Genomic DNA, 19,575 nt, shown 5'->3' with positions numbered 1-19,575 from the left:
TTTCCCTTCTATTTAACTTTTATTAAAAGAAGTGCTAAAGGTACTGAGATACAGTACATCATATTTATTACCAAATTTATTAACAAATATACAAAACTTATACATGTAATTTTCTTACATCCATTTACTCTCTATAATACTGATTTGTGTTCAAGTAGGTTATCTACAGTATGTAAACATCCCTTGGATTGACCTCACACAGATTAGGAAAGCCCGCTAACCCATGCTTTTATCAGATACTTCTTTTTATTTGGCTTTCATTTCGTAGCATCTAATCGTCACATTTGGCACGTGGAAGAGACATCTACAGTGCAAAAGAGGCAGCTTTTCTGGTTTCCTTCCCAACAGTTTTGCAGGGGCACAGTTAAAGAGCTGAGGGAACAAGAGCGCTCTCACTCGATGGAGGTGGATTGGCTGTGACGCCAACAGCTCTTGGTTCAGCCATTCAACTTGAGCTTAAAGTCAATGCCTCTTCCTTCTCCCACCCCCCCATCCCCCTCATGCAATGCCAATTAGGCCTTAACCTGGTCTTAAAAGGACGGAAAGAGATTCCATCCAGCCCAGAACAAGTGAGGTTCATCTCACCGAGGAATCACTTTCAGTGTTCTTTTGTGTGGGTTGGTTTGTGCAGTGTGATGTGCCCGCCAAATCCATACATGGAGAGAATAGAACAAAACTTAAAAAAAAAGCCCCCAAACAGGAAATTAGAACAGTTTTCAACGGCCACCTCTGCACTGAAAGACTCAGCCTCTCTGAGGTGGCAACGAAGACAAAAGCCTTCGTGAGTGGCGGAGACAAGCCAAGCCCGCCATACCTAACCTCAGACTCCACACCTTGGGATACAGGATCACAAAAATTTAAAAATAAAATAAAGGTCGTTGGCGGTTCTGCCCCCCCTCTTCCTGTGTTTCCTTTTGAGGATGTAGCTTAATCTCACCGAGTAAAGCTGATCCAGAGAGAGCTCCGCGAGCCCCCGGCCGCGCTCGTCCGCACGCCGTCGCTCCCGTGGACGGGGTGCCTCTTCCGCGAAGCCGCCGCCCAGAACGGCCGGTTTTGGCCGCGCGCCCGCCTCCCGGCTTCCGTCACCACAGGGGCGCGGGCCCCTCCGACGCCCCGTAGAGCTCCGCCAGCTTCCGGAAGCGGGGCCCCCAGTCCGTGAGGAAGTCGAAGCTCTGCTCCGAGTCCGACGTGGCCGACTGCAGGGAGCTGAGCGAGCCGGCGACCGAGCCGTCGCCCTCGAACATGTAGGTCTGCAGGGAGTCGAAGGGCGGGGCCCACAGGTCCATGTCGGCCTCGTAGAGCTTGGCCAGCACGTAGCTGTGCACGGTGCTGCTGACGGCGCACGTCTGGGGCACGTAGCGCGAGAGGCTCTCGATCTCGGGCAGCATGTCCTGCCGCGTCTTGGGCGCGCCGGCCGCCTGCGCCTCGCGGGGGTTCCACATGGCCGCGATGTCGAAGGCCTCGGTGTCCTCCTCGCCGCCGCCCTCGTCGTCGTAGCGCACGATGTTCTCGTGAATGTTCTCCTCGTCGTCGAGGATGTAGGGCTGCTTCCGGTGCCTCCGCAGGGACAGGATGAGCAGCACCAGCACTGCGGGCACAGAGGGGCCGGTGTGGGCGGGAGGGCCGGGCGAGCGCTCGGGGGGGAGGGGGAGGGGGTGCGGGCGGGAGAGCCGGGCGAGCCCTGGGTGGGGGGAGGCTGGGGATGGTGTGTGGGGACGCTCGGGGCGTGGGGGGGGGTAGTGGGGAGGCTGGGGGGGGGGGGTTGGGGAAGCTCGTGGGGGGTGGGAGGCTCGGGGCGAGGTGGGGAGGCTCTGGGTGGGGTGGGGAAGCTCGTGGGGGGTGGGAGGCTCGGGGCGAGGTGGGGAGGCTCTGGGTGGGGTGGGGAGGCTCGTGGGGGGTGGGAGGCTCGGGGCGAGGTGGGGAGGCTCGTCGGGGGTGGGAGGGTTGGGGAAGCTTGGCGGGGTGGGAGGCTCGGGGGGGTGGTGTGTGGGGGGGTAGGCTCCGGGTGGGGGTTGGGGAGGCTCGTGCGGGGGCGAGGCGGGGTTTGGGCGTCACCTCACGGGCACCCGGGTCTCACTCTGCCTGCCGCCTGAGCGGAGCCCTTGCTGAACCTTACTGATATGAAATTCCAGGTGGTTCAAGTAGACGTGAAAGTGATAGTAGCTCTCAGTCATGTGCGACTCTTGCGACCCCATGGACTGTAGCCCCTCAGGCCCCTTTTTCCATGGGATTCTCCAGGCCAAGGATACTGGAGTGGTGTGCCATTCCCTTCTCCAGGGGATCTTCCCCACCCAGGGATTGAACCTAAGTCTCCTGCATTGGCAGGTGGGTTCTTTACCACCAGCACCCCCTGGTCTCTGCCTTACTTTATCGCAGTGAAATGCGTGTGGGTGTCTACACCCCGCCACCCAAGTGTAACGTCTCTAACCAGGCACAAAGCCCAGTGGCCTGCCATGGAGTATATGCTTAAGGATTAGGTGATGTCTTCTGACTAGGTAAGGACGCGTAAGTATTTCTCTTATTGCAATGTGAAAACCTTACTCTGTAGGTGAAATCCTGCCTTTTTTTACATTGGCGTCTCTATAGGATTCTACTCTAAATATACTGTTGACCCTTGAGCAACATGGATTTGGACTACTGGAGTCCACTTCATTGTGGATTCTTTTTTGCCTGGTAGGTACACGGTACAGTACTTGGGCTTGGTTGCCGCAGATGCTGAAAGGTGGATACTGTGGGCCAGCTGTTAAACTATACACCGCTGCAGGGCAGGGCTGCACCCCTCACGCCACCCCACCATTGTTCAGGGGTCAGCTGCGATCGTGTAGTGATGCAAATGCATATAGATACATATGCTAAGTATGAGCCAAAGTCTTTGTCTTTTCATGTTTTTTTCCAAAAAATAAGAGTGCATAAATGACTGGCATTGTCCAGTTAAATCAGATTCCTCAGAAAAGCCTTCTTTAGAGAGATGGTTGTGACTTTCCGGATCTAAGGATGTTCATGGAAGAGAGGGAGTGAGCAGTGACATTTTATATAATTCATCATGTTATCAAAGAAGCACCACACTGTTAGATGTGCCCTTGCAGGTGTGGATAAAATTTTATCCCAACAAATGTTTTTTTTTTTTTTCCCCAGAGTATGTGTTCAGTGGGGTTTAAAGGAGAGATAGAGATAAGCCCATTGAACTGTTTATCTCTGTGACTGAAAATGTTTTCCAGGAAGTGTCTTGACGTTTTGGCTGTAGAACCGCTATTGATTTTTTTTTTCTGGTGTGCTTTGTTACAGCTGGTGAACAGTGACAGCTTGACAACACTGCACAATAAGACCCCGATTTATCCAAGGGAGGGAAATGGAGTACAGTCATATGCCCGTTAAGATTATGGACTAACTTAAGGAAATCACAGTAATGGTTTTTAAAACCTGAATGTGGAATGTGAATTGCAATTAATAACGTTAATACATGATGTTTCCCTGTGTAGCTTGGGTGACAAAATGCACGCACAGGAAACAGTTAAAAGCTCTTGTGTGTTATCTCTGTGCTGTAACCCAGCCTACAGAACTGTGGGATTTTGGAAAAATGGGCTCATAGGACTTTAAGGAAGTGGTGGCTTGAAGTGGGCTGTGGTGGTTGGGGTGTGTTTGGATGGATGGATGCAGGTTGGCAAAATGGGACTGTAAGTGAACTTGCTGAGTTTGTGGGATTCAGTGAACAGTTACTAAACTGCAGTATTTGGGGGAATTTTCTGAAGCAAAGTTGAATATGACATGATTTCTTTTTTTATAGGCTGGCAATCTAAGGAGATGATAGACGTTAATGATTAATATCAGTCAGGCAGTGATAAGGACGATCATAGAGCTACACGAGTTTCGCAGAGAACGCAGAAGCAGGACCAGTTCATTCTTCCTGGTGCACTGGGAAAGCCTTCACACCAGTGACACTGGGGTGATAGGTGTGGGATTTCAGGAAATGCTGGGAAGCAAAATTAGAAAAATCTCTGAAGTTTCTGCTGGGAAGAATTCTGGTATTGCCAGAATTTTTGCCAGAAGAAATTTCCAGTAGAGAATTAGGGACTTTATAGAGCTCTTAAAAAAATAAAGATTGCTGCATGCCTCATTTTTTAGGTAATCTGATTTAAGTGGCTCAGAAGGTAAAGAATGCACCTGTAATGCAGGAGACCCTGGTTCGATCCCTGGGTCAGGAAGATCCCCTGGAGTCGGGAATGGCAGCCTACTCCAGAATTCTTGCCTGGAGAATCCCTTGGACAGAGAAGCTTGGCTGGCTACATGCCATGAGGTCACAGAAAGTCAGACAGGACTGAGTGACTAACACTGTCACTGATTTAAGTAATAAGTATTCTGCTGCTGCTGCTGCTAAGTCGCTTCAGTCGTGTCTGACTCTGTGCAACCCCACAGACGGCAGCCCACCAGGCTCCCCCGTCCCTGGGATTCTCCAGGCAAGAACACTGGAGTGGGTTGCCATTTCCTTCTCCAATGCATGAAAGTGACAAGTGAAAGTGAAGTCGCTCAGTCGTGTCCGACTCTTAGCGACCCCATGGACTGCAGCCTACCAGGCTCCTCCGTCCATGGGATTTTCCAGGCAAGAGTACTGGAGTGGGGTGCCATTGCCTTCTCTGAATAAGTGTTATATAACCCCTAAAAATCAAATTTTGGGGAAAATGACCCTATTCAGCTGAAAGGCTTCCCTAACAGAAGAGAATTGGTTCTAGGGATGTTTATTATTTAGGATCTATAGGCTCAATGCCTATGAGATAGGGTCTATGAGATTTTCTAGGAGCTAGATACATATTTGAGACATGAAAAAAATATAGTCAAAATTAATATGCTTATATACTTGTCCACAAAATGTATTTTTTGACAAATCAACTGTAATTCAGTCTTACTCAGTTTTATGAACTATATTTAATGTGAAATGTGCAGTTTTAGAGAAAAGTGCCTAAGAGTATGAGGATTTTAGGACAGCCTTGCTCCGTTTAGGTACTGAAAACTGTCTGTCTTTTACATACAGTTCAAAAGACAAGCCATAGTGGGTTTGGGAGCCACCGGATAAATCGCCCCTTGCATACCACTTCTGGCCTGGGCGCCTCTTTGTGCCAGTCTCTAAGTCAGTCTCTCTGTAACGGTGGTTCCTTCTACTGTTTGTGGGATAGAGTGAATTTATCATGTAGACATTTCCCAAAGACAGAAGTAAGGACAGCGAGACTGGAAATTTCTCCTAGGAGCAGGTTTCTTCAAAGGCCTCTTGCAGGTTATCCTGTTATGCCCTCAAGGACCCCCAGTGCCACCTTCTGGACACTCAGGGAATTGCAGGAGGGATTTATTTATCAATGTACAAAGGGACCAGAAACCTAAGTTCTCTCTGATCCAGGGATTCAAGGACTCAGAAAGGCAACTTCTTTATACTGTTATCTCCCTTCCCGTAGCACTGAGCTGAGACAACAAAAGTGAGCCACGTGTTGTACTTTAAAATAATTTTGAGAAGCATGCTCAGCAGACCTCCTAGAAATGCAGTCAGGCGCTGCTGTTTTAGTCAGACCTTTCTCTGGTCTGACTCAGTCTCTGGGTGTGAAGGTAAACTTAAGATCAGGGCTTAAATTCTAATTTAAATCCCCAGTGCTTTCCTCTTTTCCCTTATAGAATTCTAGGATTTCTTCCGAATTGAATAATAATAGTGCTTACTAAGGCTGCTTTTCTCTAAGCACAATATGTATGCTATGAATTAGAAGAGGTGGGAGCTGAGTGCAGATATTTTCTTGGTTTCAGGAGTTGGCTTAGGCGTTTTACTGTCTGCTTTTGAGTGTGCATGTTGAGAATGGCAGCACGGGTGGCCTTAGGTACAAGGGCGCTGGGTGGCCGCCTTGCAGGCACTGAGACTCTAGATGAGGAAGACCCGTCCCAGCTGTGCCCGCCCACTGGCCCGTCATCACGTCTCTCTGCTTCACCAGCAGAGGCGCACCGGCCCTGGCAGGAGGCCCGTACCTGGGTCACGTGCTGAGGCCCCCAAGCAGCTTACCCGCCCAGCTGTCCGTGTGGTTCAGTCTGTCGCTTCATTCAGCTCTCTGCTCGAAGGTTTTCTTACCACTGAGGGCTTCCCTGCCTGCCCACTTAAAATGACACCCAGCCCTGTCTCCTCTGCTCTCAGGACTCCAGGTCCCTCCCTCCTTCTCTGTAACACTCACCACCTCCGGGAGCTGGGGGTGAACGTTCGGGAGAAGGGTTGCACTGCTCAGGTGCAAGGATGTGCAGTGTGGGGCCTGCCTGCCTTTCGGTCCTGGCTCTGCCCCTGAGATTTGGCTTGGGCCTGTCACTGCCTGTCTGTGATTTGTAATAGCTGTTCCATATCTGAGAGGAGGGCGTTAGGAGAGGTGATCATCACTTCCTGTCCAAAACTTACCACGTAGGTTCTATGATGTCAGAATGACTTGCTTTGTTTCGAAGTAAGCTCTGTGAAGGCTGGGACATTTCTGCCTTACTGATCCCAGCATCTAGAATGGCAGCCTGGCTCTAATAAGTGCTTGATAAAAATGTGTGCTTTGATCTGGCCTTGAAGGAAGGGACAGTCTTCCCTCTCTTTCCTTTTACCCAGCCTTGCTCCTCCACCCTTGCAATCAGCCTGGTGTGGAAAACCAGTCCTGGCTGGCTGAGTTGGGATGCTGATCGGATGCTGTCTAGGGCAGCACGTGCAGGTCCCCCCAGCATGGGGAGGAGCTGCTCACTCACCCAGGAGGACGAAGACGCAGGCCAGGATGGCGATGAGCGCGCCACGGCTGAGGCTCACCGGGAGCATGTAGGCCTCGGGGCTGCAGGACAGCACGTGGCCCTCGTCGTCACAGCCGCACACCTGGATGGTCAGCGTGCCTGTGCTGCTGAGCACTGGCTGCCCGCCGTCCGAGATCAGGATGGGCAGGTAGAAGACACTCTGCTCCTGCTGCCGGAAGCCTGACCTCCTGGTCAGAATCCGGGCGGTGTTATCTGGAGCAGACAAGGATTCCGGATTGGAAAGGGAAAACGGAAAAAGGGAAGGGAGTGGAAAGGAAGAACCATGGAGAGAGTTAATTTCAGGGATTGGGGAAAGCAAGGGGCAGGAGCTCGGTGGGGAAGGCAGGAGAAGGGACAGCATTCCCTGGAGGGGGTCCGCTGCGGCCGCTCACATTTGTCAGGATCAGCAGTTGGGTTCAGAAACTAAGATTTTTGCTTGCTTCTAGGCAAAACCCTGAGGCCTAGGAGAGAAACCCTTTTTGAGAGCTTGTCTTCGCCTTTGTGACATAAAGTGCCCAGGGCGAACTGTCAGGCTCCAGATCTAACTGAGATGTCCCTGGGAAAGCTCGACAGACGTGAACAGTCACCGGTGACTTGTGGCCCCCGTTTGTTCTCACTCAGCGGCTTTGCAGGGCCCCCGCTGCTGCCTTTGTGCCGCCAGGAAGAGACTGCGGAGGAGCCCGCGTGGCTCTGGCAGACTGCTGCTTTCTGCCACTACAGCTGGAATTCCTGTCTTTGGCTATTTTCTTTTATGCCTTTGAAATGCAGTCACCAGTTCCTGTGCTTTCTGATGAACTTGATCGTTTAGCAGAAGCTTATTTGAAATCCCCTAATCATATGACACACCCTGTTATTTCCCACTACTTGGTGGTCTGAGTTTAAGCAATTCATATGAATTTGGTGAAAATTCAATACTGGTTTCCCCCCCCAGTTTTAAAGAGGATTAGCCAGCTTGTTTGGTATGTTTTTACAAAGCTGGTATGTGTGTGCATATTTACATTTGCTTAATGTAATGTTTTCAGAGGAGGCAATGGCACCCCACTGCAGTACTCTTGCCTGGAAAATCCCATGGACGGAGGAGCCTGGAAGGCTGCAGTCTATGGGGTCGCTAAGAGTCTGACACGACTGAGCGCCTTCACTTTCACTTTTCACTTTCATGCATTGGAGAAGGAAATGGCAACCCACTCCAGTGTTCTTGCCTAGAGAATCCCAGGGACGGGGGAGCTTGATGGGCTGCCGTCTATGGGGTCGCACAGAGTCAGACACGACTGAAGCGACTTAGCAGCAGCAGCAATGTAATGTTTTAGGATCTTTTATCTTTTAATCTGTGTTCTCAAGTTTTCTTGAGTGGGTTTTTGCAAAGCTGGTGTCTTTTTTCAGCAGAGGAAAAGTTTGAGATGTGGAAGGACATATAAGCAGTGACTCTCAAAGCCAACATCAGCAATATAGAAGGTTCTCTGGATGCATTTCACATTTTACAAGGAGGAGTCTAGAACTTCACAAAAAATTCTGAGAGCCTAATCAAAGGAAACGTTACTAGTATCAGTATCAGTATTTCTTACATAATAAAGGATATACTTTTCTACGCTCTTGACTTTGGATATTTGTATATGATTCGCTTTTGACGATGGGAATGAGCAAGGTGTTCCGCGTCCCTTCCGGGCAGCAGTGTGTACCAGCCGGTGTGATTCTGGCCGTCTCTTGCCTCGGTGTAGTGTGTGAGAGCACGCTAGATGCAGAGCCAGGCAGCCTGGGCTGCCTGCACACGGACAGCTGTCCTGCATCGCCAGACCCGCAGTCGGCTTGTGTGAGCAAGAAGTTAACTTTAGTTGAGTTAAGCCACTGAGACTTTGGTGCCTTTTGTTTCCACAGCCTAGCCAGCCTATTCTAACACGTTCTTCCTTAATTTTCCACCTCTTCCTCCCGCCGTGTTTTCATGAGAGTAGTTGATTCTTGAGTGCTTATATTCACGGTATTTAGACTTCGCATGCAGCAGCTCGTTTCCTCTTTAGCACCACTTGGGGAAATAATGGTGATCTCACCCTGTCACACTGAGAGTTAAGGGCTGGAGAGATCATGTAATGGGGTCCAAGTCACTGGTTTACTAACAGAGCTGCGACTTGAACTTTGGTCTCTGACTCCAAATACATACTCCTTCCATTGAGTTACGTAACCACTTAGTTTTGTAACAGTGTTGAAAATTATTCAGCTAATTGAAATATCTATCTGCTTTTTACAGGCCGCCTTTCTTTCATTTCCTTCTCAGTGGAGAAAGATAGCAGTTGGTTGCCAGCCTGAAGATTATATTTGTATTTCCACCTGCCATGCAATCTACCTGATCTTCTCTGTTTTGTAAATTTAATAGCTAAGAACTATTAATTTTGCTTCACAGTTTTAATTTTATTTTTAGAAAGCTGGAGAAGAGCCGAATTTCTTATCAGTATTACATCATGCCTCCCATGCATCATATATTTGTTGATCTCAGAATTATTTAAGATTAAAGAAAAAAAGATCAGTATCACATTGCTGAGACTGGTCCTAGAAAGGGGCTGGCATATAGTAGCAGATTTTTTGTTGAATGTTATAATTGGAACTTGAATAACCCATTTGGAAATATTATTTGTTTCCACAGTAACACAAAATTCTGTGTGTGTGTGTGTGTGTGTGTGTGTGTGTGTGTCTAAAACAGGAGGTCCCAACTGCCAGTCCTAATCTTAATGTTTACTCACTCTGATCTTGGGCTGTTTACTTTCTTCCCTCATCTATCAAATGAGACATGCCAATCAGAGGTGTTAGTAACTTCCTTAAGACCTTATAGGATTATTGTGAAGAGCAAATAAAGTATGGGAAAATGTAAGTAAAATATAAAGTATACACTCAATCCTTTTCACAATGCTTTGGGAATTTAAAAAAGTAAGAAAGACTTTACTTGAGATAGTGTAGTGTTGTGTTCATAAGTGAAAATAGTGTTTCAGGCACGGGAGTTGGAGGGCTTGACAGTACATCCACCATATCAGATATCTGTCAATTTTGTAATGAGCCTCAGTAAAGGATACTCGAGGGATAAATTGTCATGAGGAGATTAAGAGTTCATTCTCTCTGCTGAAAATGCAGATTTCCATTTTGGAAAACCTTCCAAGAGATGACTCCCTTGTTTTTATAGTCACCATGTTCCAGTGGCCCATCTTTTTATGGTATTGACTCCATGAGTTGGTGTCCAAAGTCAGTGAAGAAAAGTGCAGCATTTTGCAGTTGCTGTCTATTGTCTGTGTGCTGATCTTACAGATATCAGCGAGGGAGCAGCGACACTTAGAAAAATGAAGGAGCAGCATCACGTGTTGTTTTCCCGCCCAGGGTTTCTACTATAAATCCTACTCTGAAGGGGCTAATGACCTTTTAAGGGTTTCCAAAGGAAATAAGTTTCTCTAGTGGCTCAGATGGTAAAGAGTCTGCTGCATTGTAGGAGACGGGTTCGATCCCTGGGTCAGGAAGATTCTTCTGGAGAAGGAGCTGGCAACCCACTCCAGTATTCTTGCCTGGGAAATCCCATGACAGAGGAGCCTGGTGGGCTCCTGGGGTCACAAAGAGTCGGACACAACTGAGCAACTAACACGAAAGAAGTAGATAAATGAATAATTCACAATTTGACCCAGCAAAAATATCCGGATATTTAATTATAGTATTTCTGTTGCTGTAATTTATACTACTGTTGCTTTCAGAATTATCACAATGTTTTGATAATTTTTTTTATGTAGAAGTTTAAAAGGATGACTTGGAGAAGTGCTTTCCATTTAGAATAAAACAGGTTTGATATCCTCAGGTTTTAATAGCAGAATGTCGTGTGGGATGGAATTAATACTTTGACCGTTGAGGCCAAGATTAGGTGTGCCTAAATCATGGTCTTTTGTTACCCTGTGTTTAGATTGTTAGAATTGACAGCACTTTAGATTGGAATCTAAAGGCTTCCCTGGTGGCGCAGACGGTAAAGCGTCTGCCTGCAATGTGGGAGACCCAGGTTCGATTCCTGGGTCGGGAAGATCCCCTGGAGAAGGAAATGGCAATCCACTCCAGCACTCTTGCCTGGAAAATCCCATGGGCAGAGGAGCCTGATAGGCTACAGTCCATGGGGTCACAAAGAGTTGGACACGACTGAGCGACTTCACTTCACTTAGATTGGAATAAAAATGAGCCACGCAGCCCAGAGAAGTGATGCCCTTCCTCCCCAAGGTCAGACTAGTTGGTAGCAGTCCTAGCAACAGAAGGGCTTCACTCGACAGATTTAAGTTATTTTTTCACTTGCTCTGACCTTTCCCTGAAAATCCTCTGGCCAGAGTACAAAAGCCGCTCCTTTTCCCATCTGTGCCCAGTGAAGAGTGTGCTTGGTCTGTCAACTCCGTAGCTGATCTGAATGCTTTTTGGAGCAGAGGGGTGTAGAATGCTAGTCCAGCAGAGCTGTAGTGGGAAGCACTTTCTGCAGTCGGGAACCCCACCTGACTGTTCTTTCTGAATCACTCCAAAGTAATCAAGGGGTTTCGGTGCCAGAGCTGCTCACTGTGCTTCTGCACCTGCCCTTTGTTCTGTCCCTCAGTGTCCGTCTCCCTTTTGTTCTGGGAGCTTTTCTCTGTCTCCCCCTTTGATCCTTGCTCAGAAGCGCCCCCTCAGGTTTTTCTGTCTAGGCTGCTTCTGTCTCCTCACTCAAATCCTTCTCATGGGTAAAGAGCGCACAAACAGGGCTGCTCTGTGGGGATGAAGGAGGCCCTTAGCCTGTGAGCCTCCATCGTGCCTGGCCCAGAGCCAGAGCGCAAATATGTGTGAACTAACTGCGTAAAAGTTTCAGAATTAGCAGAGGACGTTTTTTGTCTTTGATGTTCTGAAACAAAACTTTAAATGAATCATACAGATGAGCATTCGTGCCTTCCATGCTATTAACATTAAGGAGCCAGTGACCTCCGACAGTGTGCATGGTATAGCAACCCACGGTGTCCCCCCCCACGCTGTGGAGACGCATCAGCAGCCAGCGGATTACCTTGGTTGTCCCTTACGGTGAAATTGGGGTTGTTGGCAGCCTCAGGAGCCAGGCTATAGTAGAAGTGCTGGCCATTGCGTGGGTCGTCTTGGTCCACGGCGCTCACGGTCTGGATCAGCTGAGGGAGGGACATGAAACCAGGTGAGTCAGTCAAAAGCTTCTAGGGAAGATGAGACCCCAGGTTGTGTTACCTAATGAGGACATCCTGAAGCTCCCCTCGCAGGCTCTGTGCCATCTCACAGCCCAGACTCAAGTTTGGTTTATTGTTGGGGCTTCCCAGGTGGCTCAGTGGTAAACGATCCTCCTGCCAACAGGGATGACTCAGGAGAGGCAGGTTTTGATCCCTGGGTCAGGAAGATCCCCTGGAGAAAGAAACAGCAACCCACTCCAGTATTCCTGCCTGGGAAATCCCATGGACGGAGGAGCCCAGCAGGCTACAGTCCGTGGAGTTGCAGAGTCAGACACGACTGAGCTACTGAGCACGCACACGTGTCAGCAGGCCCAGGGTAGATGTCACCTAAATGGACGTTAGATGTCGGAATAACACTATTCTCACTCCTCCTCTGGCCCGTCTTAGGCAGTCAGAGCAGAAGGCTGAATGAAAGGCCTCAGGGGTGCCACAGGGTCCTGCTTGTTTCCTGGTGTTCTGTCCTCGCACCTCACCTTCTTAGCCTCACCTTTGGGTTCCTAGTTCACGGTCAGATTGCTGTCTTTGAGAGTGAAAGTGAAAGTGTTGGTTGCTCAGTCATGTCTGATTCTTTGCAACCCCATGGACTGTATAACTTGCCAGGCTCCTCTGTCCATGGAATTCTCCGGGCTAGAATGCTAGAGTGGTAGCCGTTCCCTTCTCAGGAGATCTTACCAACTCAGGGATTGAACCTGGGTCTCCTGCATTGGCAGGTGGATTCTTTACCATCTGAGCCACCAGGAAAGCTTTGAGAGGCCTCTATTTAAAAATGACCAGTACCTAGTGGGCAGTAAGCAGACATTTCATTGATTATTTCAAGTTAATGGAAAACAAATGTGAGAGAATGGGTCACAGAGCAGTCACTTTTGGCAGGAAGGGGAGCTAGAGTGTAGAGCACAAGGCCCCCCAGAGTAGGGTTACAGAACAGACAGGAACCGGAAGCAGAGCTTGGGGCCGAGGAGAGCAGGAGGTGGGGAGGCGGCTTCTTGAGCTCTCTGGCCAAAATTGTGCCTTTCCCACCTGCTCTTCAAAGTACTGGGTTGCTGTGACAGGCTTGATGACAGGATGGAAAAGTCGGTAAGAAAGCAGTGTGAAGCACACGGCTGAGACGCGGGCCACAGGCGGGGTGGAGACGCGGTGCTGAGGGGAGGTCTCCCCCCGCGTGTTCGCGCTCCCACCAGCCAGCAGCACAGACCGCCCACCCCTCTCGGGCCTGGTCCAGACGCGCACTCCTGCTGTCAGAAGCTGGCTGTTAGCAATATAGAAGATGGAACATGAGAGGTCAGCAGGGGGCTGAGGTGGGCTTGCTTAGTCTCTCTTCATCTATAAATGTACCCTCACAGCGTCCCAAAGAGTGAGTAACCCAAGGGGAAGCTTCCAGCAAGAGGCTCACTGTAAACAGTGTTGCCCAGACCCCCTTCAGGGGAGGACTCGATGCCCTCACCTGCCAGTCTCTCTGGGGATGGCCTCGGTTGGTGAGACCCACCTCCCCACAGTCTCCACATCCTTCCAGAACAGTCCGTGTCCAGCGATTGATAGAATGGTATAAAGGCCTGGCCATCCCATCTCGACTCAGGAAAGCCCTAGTTCTCGGCGTCGGTGGTGTCATCACGGCTGTCTGTGGTCTGCACCACTTGCGGACGTCTCTTGTCCAGCCCTGCAGAAGCTCTTGCCTTGCACAGGAGTTGGTCCCAAGGGCATTCCTGACTCATTACTAAACATCCTAGACCAGAACTCCAGCTCAGCTCATGCCCCCTGCTGAACCCAAACTGGCACTGGGCCTGTCAGTCTAAAGGTTGGGAGGATGGAATTGAGTACTGGAGAGGGATCAGGAGAGCCCTGAAGAGGACTGTGGCCCAGGCCGCCCAGCCTGAGGTCCCTGCTGCTCCCACTCAAGGGTCACCCCAGTGCCCTATCCCCTCCCAGACAGATCCTGTAATCTCCGTCTTGTCAGACATGTGAAGACACATTTCTTCATGAATTTTATAAACAGGTGAGTATGTGTGACTTGGCAAATAGTCGTTTCAGAGCATCTGACCTGTGAAGTCGTATATACATATGGTAGAGACCTGGGGCATCTGACTGGTTGGTTACAGGGTTCTCAGGAATGTGAGTGAAGACACGGCTTTGGAGCACCTGGGCCTCCCCTCTCCCGGGCCTCCCCTCTCCCGGGCCTTCCCTCTCCCGGGCCTGCTCTGCCTGGCCTCCCCTTTCCCAGGTCTCCTCTCTCCATGGCCTCCCCTCTCCTGGGCCTGCTCTCCCAGGCCTCTGCTCTCCCAGGCCTCCCCTCTCCCAGGCCTCCCCTCTCCTGGCAGGTCAGAGTCCATCCCTGGCCTCACTCGCCATTCCAGAGTCTGCTCGGCAGGCCTCATGCCACCCTCAGCCTGCACCTCAGACGTCCTCAGGTTTCCCTCTGGGCTTGCTTCACCGAGGAAAGCACACGTTCCACTCGGCAGATGCAGAGCTGATGACAGTGTCCGAGAAATCTCACACAAGGAGGCCTGAGTCTTCATAAGCCAGACGTACCTAACTGAGCTGTGTGCTTTTGAAAATCTTCAAAACACGTCCCAGAGCCAAAGTCAAAGGGTTGGATTTACCTCTCTTGGGCTAAAGATAAGGAGTATGACAGACTGCGATAGACCTGTGGCTCTCAACCTGAACCTGAAGTTGCACGTTAAAGTTCATGTGCCTCAAAGGGCTGTGTGAGAGACGGTGGAAGACGGGCATGTGAGAGACGGTGGAAGACGGGCACGTGAGAGACAGTGGAAGACGGGCATGGAGAGACGGTGGAAGACGGGCACGTGAGAGACGGTGGAAGATGGGCACGTGAGAGACGGTGGAAGACGGGCATGGAGACGCAGACGCGGAGAGGCGTCCTGTGCTGCAGAGGCGGGAGCGGCGGCCGTGTGCTGCTGTCCTGCCATTCATCCCAGCAGGGTAGACACGCTTCACTGGGGGCCTGAGGGGGTTCCATGCATTGTGTTCCTGTTACTCTCTGTTACAGAGTAAAAATGGCTTCTCGTCATACTGAATATTAAGTATGTTTGTCATAGTAATAATCCTGTATAAAACAAAAGTTTTTGTGTTGTGTTTCTGATGGTGGCTGTTGCTGTTTTCTCTCCTGCCTCCCGGTTTCTGTTCACATGCAGGTACAGCTTGGTATGCCTTCAGGCCTGCGCCTGTAGCCTCTGTGCCTGCTTTCTTTGCACACACAGTAACATGGGTCATTCCTTATGCTGGAAAGTGTTAATTGTAACTTTTATTAGCTGCATCATAATTCAAGTTTCTGTAGACTAGAAGTGCAGTAGATATGGAAGTAGATTTATCCTAGACTTGTTGAAAAAAGTGTAGGCATGCTATAGACCACTGCACTGGGTTTCAGAACGAATGGATGCGGTAACAGATGAGAATGACTACAGGACACATTTCCCCACTCCCCCACCCGGGACATGGGAGTCACTTTTCTTTGGGTGGAAAGAGCGGTAAAGATGCATTGAGGTAATCTTTGCTGAGTTCAGGAAGCTCGTGTGGTTTCTGGTTGTATGGACAGTCTGTGCAGTGAGATGTTGCAGGAGAGAGCGATGGAAGCAGAAACTGCTTGACAGTCAAAAAGCCTGCGTTACCAAACCACGAGTACTTGCCATCTGCACCCAGGCCCTGGACCAGAATCCTCAGGGTCACAAGATAAGCTCGGGGGAAGTAAGAGAGGATTGTTAGGGAGTCTGCTGGGACAAAGGTAGAGAGGACAGAGTCTTACAAAAGTAGGACAGAAGAGGAGAGCGGGCACGTGATCTGAGGTGTGGCAGGTTGGGTATGTTGTGGGCACCAGCCTAACACGCGTTAATCACACGGCCATTCCAGGCACTGTTCAGATGTTTTTCAGTTGCACCACTGGGATTTAGTAAAAAACATTCACTTAGGTTTTAAGCAGACTTTAAAAAAAATAGGCAAATTATATGAAGATGATGGGGCTAAAGCTGTTTCAAGTAAGTAGACATTTGTTCCTTAAGATGCCTTTCCTTTCAGAACGCCATGTGACATGAGGGTACTGAGAACATGGGCGTTTCAGCTGAGGGAGGGGCGAGTAGGGAGGAATGGGCAGATGGCCCCTCAGGAGGATGCTTGCCGTCAGAAGAAAGGGAGGTAGGAGGATACAAAACATGAACCTTCCTTTCTGCAGATGTTTTCAAGGATTAGTGCTAAGTGGAGAAAAGAGTCGTCTTTTTTTTTTTCCCTTGATCCTCACGGTCCCTCATTTCCAGGACCCAAGGCACATGTTCCTACAATTGGTTCTGTGCGGTTCAGTTATAAGGTGGGTAACTACCTTGCTTCACAGCCTTGTTTCGATCATAAAGTGTAACCGAGGTTCCGAATAGTTGTCTTAGCAAATAAGCGGTTGCAACATGATAAACGGAAGTCGGGGACTCTTGTACAAACTGTTAGCGTCTGGAGTCTAAATTTCTTTGATGGGCAATCTGGTTATCTGTAACTCGTTTCCGCGTGTTGGGAGGTTAACCACAGTGCTCAGGCTGCTTACCTGCCCTGCCTTGGCGTTCTCACAGACAAAAGCTTCATAGAATCTGGGGAACTCCGGAGCATTGTCGTTGACATCTAAGACTTTGATTGTGACAGGAACACTTCCAACCTGGGACGGATTGTCTACAGGAAGCACACACAACACAGACAAAAACCAAAGGTGAGGAGGGCTCAGAGACGCAGGAAAGCAGCTCTTTGTTGGAGCAGGTATTTGTCTCCTCATTCTGGTCTTTGAAGGGATGCATAAAGACCATGGAACTCAGCGCCAGGTTGCAGGGGTTGCGTGTTTAGAGTGTGGCTGGAACATGAGTGTGGGCAGGACGGGTGTGTGACGTCAGGAGAGGGGCGGGGTGAGACTCCCGGGTTGGCAGACGTCACAGATGAACCTTAAAAAGAGGTTCTGAGCTTCTCCTTTGGCGTAGACTTCAGGTTCTGGAGTTGAGGGCAGGCTGCAGCGGTGAGACTGGCAGCAACGAGCTCTCTCCCCGGGAAGCAGCGCCCGGCGCCTCAGCGCCAGGCTGCCACGCCCTTGAATTGCGTGAGCGTCTGTGCCTTTTCTGTGCGTCTGCTAGCAAGGTGTGTCCTAACGTAATTGCTTCTTCACTTTACACCGTTTGGGCTACAGAAGGTTTCATAGGAGCCCTGTACTTTCAGATGGTGGGGAAACCTGTAATCAGTTCTTTGAATTACGCTTTCAGAAGGTTTTAAGTTATTCGTGGGATTACAGGTAACACCGTACATTTATTTCCGCTTTTGGACTCAGGAGATGTTACAGGATCACACACACACCAAATCCACATTTTTGGCTGAGACTGAAGCTACTCACAGTCGTTCATGGGGGAAAATACCCTTTTGGTCTGTCTGCTGCTTGACACTGCCGCACAAAGGTAATTTCCCAACCCCACTGCTGACCCTCCTGTCCTTTTCTGTTTTGGCCACCATTCCAGGAAGACAAAATAGAAATTATAAGACATAGAAAAGTATGCTTAGTAAATAATTTTATTGAAATGCCCTGTTCTTTTGGTTCATTTTTTTTCCCTCAAGAATATTTATACCTTGTTTTTCCCCTAAATATTTATATTGCTTGTTTAGCAAGAGTGCTGACATGTTTAAATTTTTCCATTGTAACTTGTGCTGGTACTTGTTTATATAGGCAGTGATAAAAATTTCAGAAAAATAAGAATAAATGTGATCCATAGTCCTACCACCAGAGATATCCATTATATATTATGTATAATGTTACATGTGTCCAAATTCTCTCTCTCTCTCACACACGCACACTGAAATTAAGAAAAATAAAAAAGTTTGATTTAGAACTTTAATATTTTAGGGAAAGATTTTCCCTGAAAGTCATTGAAATGTACTTTGAAATTAATTAATTGGTACATTAATTGGTATTAATGTAAACAGGATATTCTCATTTTACTGTATGACTGTACCATAATTTATTTAGTCAAACTCCTGTTATTAGACATTTAGGTATTTCCCCTCTTTTAAAATAACAATGCAGTGGACATTTTGGTACATAAATCTTTGTTAATATTATGACTATTTCCATAAGATAATTATTAGGAGTAGAATTCTTGAGAAAAAGAGGATGAATGTATTGGAGAATCTGAATACAAAAGATTTCTTACCAAATTTCCCTCATGAGTGACTGTACATACTTCTGCCAATATGTTTGATTTGGAGACCAGTGTATTGTTTTACTTACTCATTTCCATAGCAAGGACAGTGATATTATGCCAAGAAAACTCTTCGCGGTCAAGAGGTCTTGCAGTCATTAGGGCACCTGTTGTAATGTCCACATAGAAGAATCTTCCAGGATCACTGCTTCTGTCAATGGAATATCTGTAGAAATGGGGATTAAATGCATTGTCTTATTGGATAAGCATATTTATTCATACTTATAGCATATTACATGAGAGAACTGAGTGCATACTATGTGAAACAGGACTAGTTCTGGATTATAGGCCCTTGGAAGACTGCATTCCTGTTTTATCATGTCCAAAACCACTGCCTGCACCCTAAAAACAAATCCCCAAACACAACAACAACAAAGAATTGTTACTGCTTCAATTTCCTCATTCAGAAAGTGAAATAAAATGGAGTGTCAAAGCCTTAGGGCAGTTTTACGCTTTCTAAAGATCAGTCTCAGCTATTTTTAAAGCTTAAAACTGTTCTAAGACTTTAGGGACACTCTGACTATCAACCCCTGCACGTCTTTGTTCAAAACGACTTTGATTCAAATAAGCCCAGAAATGCTGAATCGGAACCGGGAAAGGTCGAGTTGTGCGGTTCCGGCTCCTGTAAGTGGTATCACCTGTTGAGAAGGAAAGTTTTGAATCAGGTCCTTTGTAAACCTACTAGTGACTTGTTGACAGACACAGTTATATTATTTGCTAGATGGGTGTCCTTATCTAGGGAATGTTTTAGCAAGATGGACCGGGGTCTGTCTAGGTTGTTTATTGTAAATAGCCTGGAATTTATGGGGCACAGCTTGCTTGAAAATGTCATGTGAGTAGTGTAGTTAATGGAGTATAAAAAGCAGATGTTACATAACTAAAGCAGCTTTCAGGCAATGCCCTTCATTCACTGCTCACACCTTTCATATTCCGTGTGGACCAACACGCACCTTGTACAGAAAATAGAAGGGTATTTGCAGGTGCCTACACCTAATGGTTCCAGACCTCGCTAAGGGAAGAGAAAAATTGAAAGTGTTAGTGACAGTCGTGTCCGAGGTTTTGCGACCCCATGGACTAGAGCCCACCAGGCTCCTCTGTCCATGGGATTTCCCAGGCAAGAATACTGGAGTCGGTTGCCGTTTCCTCCTCCAGGGCATCTTCCTGACCCAGGGATAGAACCCGATTCTATCCTTGCAAGCAGATTGTTTACCACTGAGACACCAGGGAAGCCTGAGGAAAGCGTGCTTAGCTCATGTTTTGCTGCTGTTTATATCCTTTGAGTCCTTATTCACCTTGACACTGGGTAAGATCCGTAATTCCTGTTGAATCTGAGTTGGATACCTGACCCTTTGTGTTTTCTTACC

The 19,575-nt window shown here is 48.4% G+C and overlaps 1 protein-coding gene across 3 annotated transcripts in view; it reads right to left on the bottom strand.

The window, feature by feature from the left end:
• Positions 1-19,575, bottom strand: part of CDH20 (cadherin 20) — a 214,458-nt gene continuing 194,883 nt past the window's right edge. For all 3 annotated transcript variants that reach the window (XM_027525635.1, XM_027525633.1, XM_027525634.1), the window contains 5 exons: positions 18,241-18,377; positions 16,528-16,649; positions 11,804-11,921; positions 6,739-6,990; positions 1-1,588 (listed from right to left, as the gene is read on the bottom strand). In XM_027525635.1, the coding sequence (XP_027381436.1) occupies positions 1,083-1,588; positions 6,739-6,990; positions 11,804-11,921; positions 16,528-16,649; positions 18,241-18,377 (1,135 nt within the window). In that variant the 3' untranslated portion in view covers positions 1-1,082. The remainder of the gene's footprint in view (positions 1,589-6,738; positions 6,991-11,803; positions 11,922-16,527; positions 16,650-18,240; positions 18,378-19,575) is intronic.

Source organism: Bos indicus x Bos taurus, chromosome 24, assembly GCF_003369695.1.
Source record: "Bos indicus x Bos taurus breed Angus x Brahman F1 hybrid chromosome 24, Bos_hybrid_MaternalHap_v2.0, whole genome shotgun sequence".
NCBI classification, from domain to species: Eukaryota; Metazoa; Chordata; class Mammalia; order Artiodactyla; family Bovidae; genus Bos; species Bos indicus x Bos taurus.
Note: the sequence above shows the minus strand (reverse complement) of the source record. Positions and strands in the feature narration are given on the sequence as shown.